At 38.8% G+C, this 4,076-nt stretch overlaps 1 protein-coding gene and 1 long non-coding RNA gene across 3 annotated transcripts; both read left to right on the top strand.

Moving 5' to 3' along the window:
• Positions 1-616: 616 nt before the first annotated feature.
• On the top strand, positions 617-2,558 carry LOC122006277 (bax inhibitor 1-like). Its single transcript, XM_042561727.1, has 5 exons — positions 617-846; positions 1,048-1,191; positions 1,274-1,365; positions 2,246-2,436; positions 2,541-2,558. The coding sequence occupies exons 1-4, from the start codon at positions 637-639 to the stop codon at positions 2,361-2,363; spliced, it is 564 nt and encodes a 187-aa protein (XP_042417661.1). The 5' UTR covers positions 617-636; the 3' UTR covers positions 2,364-2,436; positions 2,541-2,558.
• Positions 2,559-2,654: 96 nt separating this feature from the next.
• LOC122006268 lies at positions 2,655-3,568 on the top strand. Of its 2 annotated transcripts, XR_006118668.1 has the most exons (3): positions 2,676-2,775; positions 2,850-3,076; positions 3,520-3,568. It is a non-coding gene; the product is annotated as an uncharacterized LOC122006268 (long non-coding RNA). The 2 variants fall into 2 exon arrangements; XR_006118666.1 differs by lacking the exon at positions 3,520-3,568 and having other exon boundaries at positions 2,655-2,775; positions 2,850-3,015.
• The last annotated feature ends 508 nt before the right edge of the window (positions 3,569-4,076 follow it).

The following is a 4,076-nucleotide window of genomic DNA, read 5'->3' as shown; positions in this document are numbered from 1 at the left end:
TTTGCTGCGGCGTTTTTTCTTTCCCTCTCCCCGAAATTTTTTACCGCCGCCGTATTCCATCCCTTTACCTTCTCGATCCAAGCCCCTTCTCCTGTCCTCTCCAAGCCCTAAACTCGTCGCCCTTCTTTGCCCCGCTCCCTTCTGTCGTCCGCTTCCACCGCTCCGTTTCCACTACCACTCTACACCTCTGACTGCACACTCGTAGGTCCTCCCTCTTCCCCCGCCTCTTCACCTCTTCCCCCTCTGCCCCTGCAGTCACAACCACCATCTCCGTCGGAGACAATCTTCCTGACGCCAACCTCTCCTACTTTGGCTCCGATGGGGAGCTCCAGACCGTCACCATCTCTGGTCTCACCAAGAGCAAGAAAGCCATCTTCTTCACCGTCCCGAGGCCTTTACGCCGACGTGCTCGCAAAAGCACCTCCCTGGATTTGTGGAAAAGGATGGGGAGTTGCATGCCAAAGGCGTGGACACCATTGCCTGCATCTCGGTCAACGACGCTTCCGTGATGCATGCCTGGAAGAAGGATCTCAACATTAGGGACGAGGTTTTACTACTCTTCGACGGAAACAGGGAGGTTTTGCTACTCGCACGAACCCCCAAGACGCTCCCAGAAGAAACCAACGTTTAATCATCATGGCGTATAAAGGGCGAAGGGAGAACACGCCTTCTCTCCTCGCCCGGAGACTTCGATCTGTTTTCATTGTTTGCCGAGAGAGAGATAGAGAAGAGAGAGAGATGGATGCGTTCTTCCAATCCCGATCTCAGTCCCATGGCGGATGGACTCGGAATTCCTTCAAAAATTTCGGTCATATCCCTTCGAATGTTCAAAATCATATGATGCTGGTACGGATCGACGCCTTTTCCCCTCTTTGTCCCCCTTATTTGATAGTTTTCTTAAAGATCGGTTGTGTGTCTTTCGATATCTAATTAATTTGGTGATTTTCCCCTTTTTTTTCCCCCTTTTCTGGTTTCTTAGGGTTTGCTCTAGTTCTTGTGGGAAATTATGATCTGTTTTCTGACTTCTCGATTGGGGTTGTGATCCAGGTTTACTTGACGCTATGTTGTGCGCTCGCGGCATCAGCGGCTGGAGCTTATCTCCACATTTTGATGAACATTGGCAGATTTTTGACGATGATGGGTTGCTTTGGTAGCATCATGTGTCTGCTTTCCATGCCTCCATATGAAGAGGTGAGCTCTTCTTCGTGATCTTCTGAAGAGAAGATAAAAATGTTTTTTTTTCCTTTTGTTCATCTGTTCTCTCTTGCAACAGAAGAAGAGGTTTGGGCTTCTGATGGCCGCATCTGCTTTCGAGGGGGCTTCCATTGGCCCTTTGATTGAGCTTGCCATTGAGTTCGACTCCAGGTACTTTTTTTTTATTTGTTAGTGTATGTAGCCTGATTATTTATTTATTTATTTCCTTTCAAGAAATCCTTTGCTTTGTATGCAGCAAGTTTACTTATATCTGATAAGTTGCTAGACCCGCTCAAGATATCTGATTAGTTGTAAATTATGTGAGTTGTATAAGTTGCTACAGGTTAAATAATGGGTAAAGACATTCAAATGGATTTACCTTCCCTCTTTTTCTTTTTTGGTGCCGTATTACTTGAATGTGGTACATGCAAAGAGTGCCTACTATAATGTTCAAGTTCCCAAAACTGTGTTTGTGCTCATTAGAAGTTTGATAATTTGTAGTAACATTGTTATGGTTTGGCTGAATTTAAGTGGTTCAATGATTAAAATTTGGTATTATTGTCCTTGTACCAGACATCTTCAATTCGTCTTTATAGTAGATCCATACAAAAGTTATGTCCTATAAGATTGTACAGAGTAACATTGAACTCCAGTTACCGTTAGCTTGTACTTGAAAAAATTACCAAAGAAAAAAAGGGAAAAAGATTATTTAAAACAAAGAATTATTTGAAATATATATATGCCCAAGTTGCTGAGGATTCTCGACTTGCACCTTATTAGAATTTTGTAATATATAGTCTATGCTAAGGCTATCTTTTTTGTTTGATACTTGTTCCGAATTGGATAGGGTTGTTGTCTTCTATTACAGAATTTTGGTTTCTTATTCTTAGCATCAACAGTCACACTGTAACTATTTGTCAATGATTGTTATGTTTTATACATATAGAATTCTTCTGAAACCTTTAACAGCAAGTGATTTAGTAGCAACATCTTGAGTTGGGAAAGTCACTGCTAGATTGATACTCATGTTGATATTTCTATTAAACTGTAGGTTGATTATGCTTGCACCCCTGAAGAGGTTCAACAGCATTTTCAGTCGTGTGGTACTGTTAACAGAGTCACCATTCTCACTGACAGAAACGGTCAGCCTAGGGTTTTGCTTATGTTGAATTCTTGGAAGTTGAGGCAGTCCAAGAAGCCTTTTGGTTGCATGAGTCTGAGCTTCATGGTCGTCCAATCAAGGTTTGTCTATTTAATCTCAAGTATTTTTCTTACCAGCACACTTTTAAATTCTTATTAACAGCAACGTTGGTTTTTCTAACAACAAGATGAATGCTTTGTTTCAGGTTGCCGCCAAACGAACCAATGTTCCAGGGCTGAAGCAGTTCCGTCCTCTGCGACATAATCCCTACTCGATATATTCATATAGCAGGCCTCACATGCCATCCTGATGTCGAGTTTGTGGACAAAGAAGTAGTCGCAGTTACCAGTGTGTCTCGGAAGGCAACTTTCTACAATGGACCAAGCTCTACGGACTTCATAAATGTCCATGACATTTTTCTTGAATGTGATCATGATTCAGTAAGCTTCCATAAGATAATATAGTGTTGTTTGATCAAAGATTTTGATGCATTACTTTTACTGCCTTTGTTTAGATCATATACCTTGGGAAGTCTGTTGAACCAACAATATATGATCTTTTGGGTGATCAAGAGGTTTGTAATCTGGACTTTTCTGAAAACTTTGTAATATCTTCTTTCTGCTATGCTTCTTGGTTATTTTGGAATCTTTCTGCCACAATTTTGCAATGCAAGGTTGAAATCTGCTTGTTGAAAAATGGAAAACCATCATGGACGAAGAAGTTTCTTTGCTCCAAAGTCAGGTCTGTCTTCATTGTTGTCACATACAACTCATGCAGAAGTGTGAATTAATTTTTTTTGTATTGTGGTTGATATAATTTTCCTGTTCATGTTGGGTTAGGTTATATTTTTCTTTGCCAACCATTTTTTGGACCTCAGAGATATATTGTATATTTTCTATAACAATCTTGCCAAAAGATAAGGGTCCTGGTATAATGAAGCTTGATGTCAATTGGTATTTAGCCAATAAATTAAAAATGTCATAAGATTCAATTCACTTTAAATTTATGCTTGTGTATGGTTGACTCTGATGAGATTTAGCAAATTGATGACTTTTTAAATATCTTTGATATCCATATAACAGCATTTTAACAATTATACTGCTTGTTTTGGGTGGTACAACAACTTATCGATGTATAGTTACCTTGATGCATCCTTACTATCTTGATTATATTTGGTTTGTCAGGTTGTTGTGTCTTAAGACTGGCTCGAGGTGACAAAATATGCTAGATTGGTCTGTGCTTAGGCCCGTCAAGAATTAATTCAAGATATGTTTAAGGTCTGGCAAGATTCTCAGCAAGGAACTCTTACTGATGGCATGATAAAGTATGAAAATGCAATCCTACATGACATGAACCACCATCACAAGTTTCTAGTCTTTTGGCTATTGTTCATTAGTTGCAAATAGAGTTTATTTGTTTATTTGTATTGGAATAAATTTTATTTGAATATGAGACATGTTTTTTCTTTTGTGATTGTAATTCTTGTATAAGTAACATTTTGAATGATATTGATGTGGGGAATATTCTTTCTTGATTATGATTCTTTATTATATATTTAAATTGAAATATGATATATTGATATTAAAAGATAATAATTCAAAAGACAACAGTTTAAAATTGTTATTGTTGTCTATCACACTCAAAGACAACGGTTAAAAACCGTTGTCGTAGCTCCAAAACCGATTGTAATTGTAGTAAAAATGCTCTAAATAACAACGGTTTTAAACCGTTGTCTTTTCAT

The sequence above is a fragment of the Zingiber officinale genome, chromosome 1A (assembly GCF_018446385.1).
Source record: "Zingiber officinale cultivar Zhangliang chromosome 1A, Zo_v1.1, whole genome shotgun sequence".
Taxonomy (NCBI): Eukaryota; Viridiplantae; Streptophyta; class Magnoliopsida; order Zingiberales; family Zingiberaceae; genus Zingiber; species Zingiber officinale.
Note: the sequence above shows the minus strand (reverse complement) of the source record. Positions and strands in the feature narration are given on the sequence as shown.

Coding starts and splice junctions, on each gene's coding strand:
- LOC122006277 (XM_042561727.1), top strand. CDS start 637: ATGGCGTATAAAGGGCGAAGGGAGAACACGCCTTCTCTCCTCGCCCGG. Junction 847..1,047: donor TTCAAAATCATATGATGCTG/GTACGGATCGAC, acceptor GTTGTGATCCAG/GTTTACTTGACGCTATGTTG. Junction 1,192..1,273: donor CCATGCCTCCATATGAAGAG/GTGAGCTCTTCT, acceptor CTCTTGCAACAG/AAGAAGAGGTTTGGGCTTCT.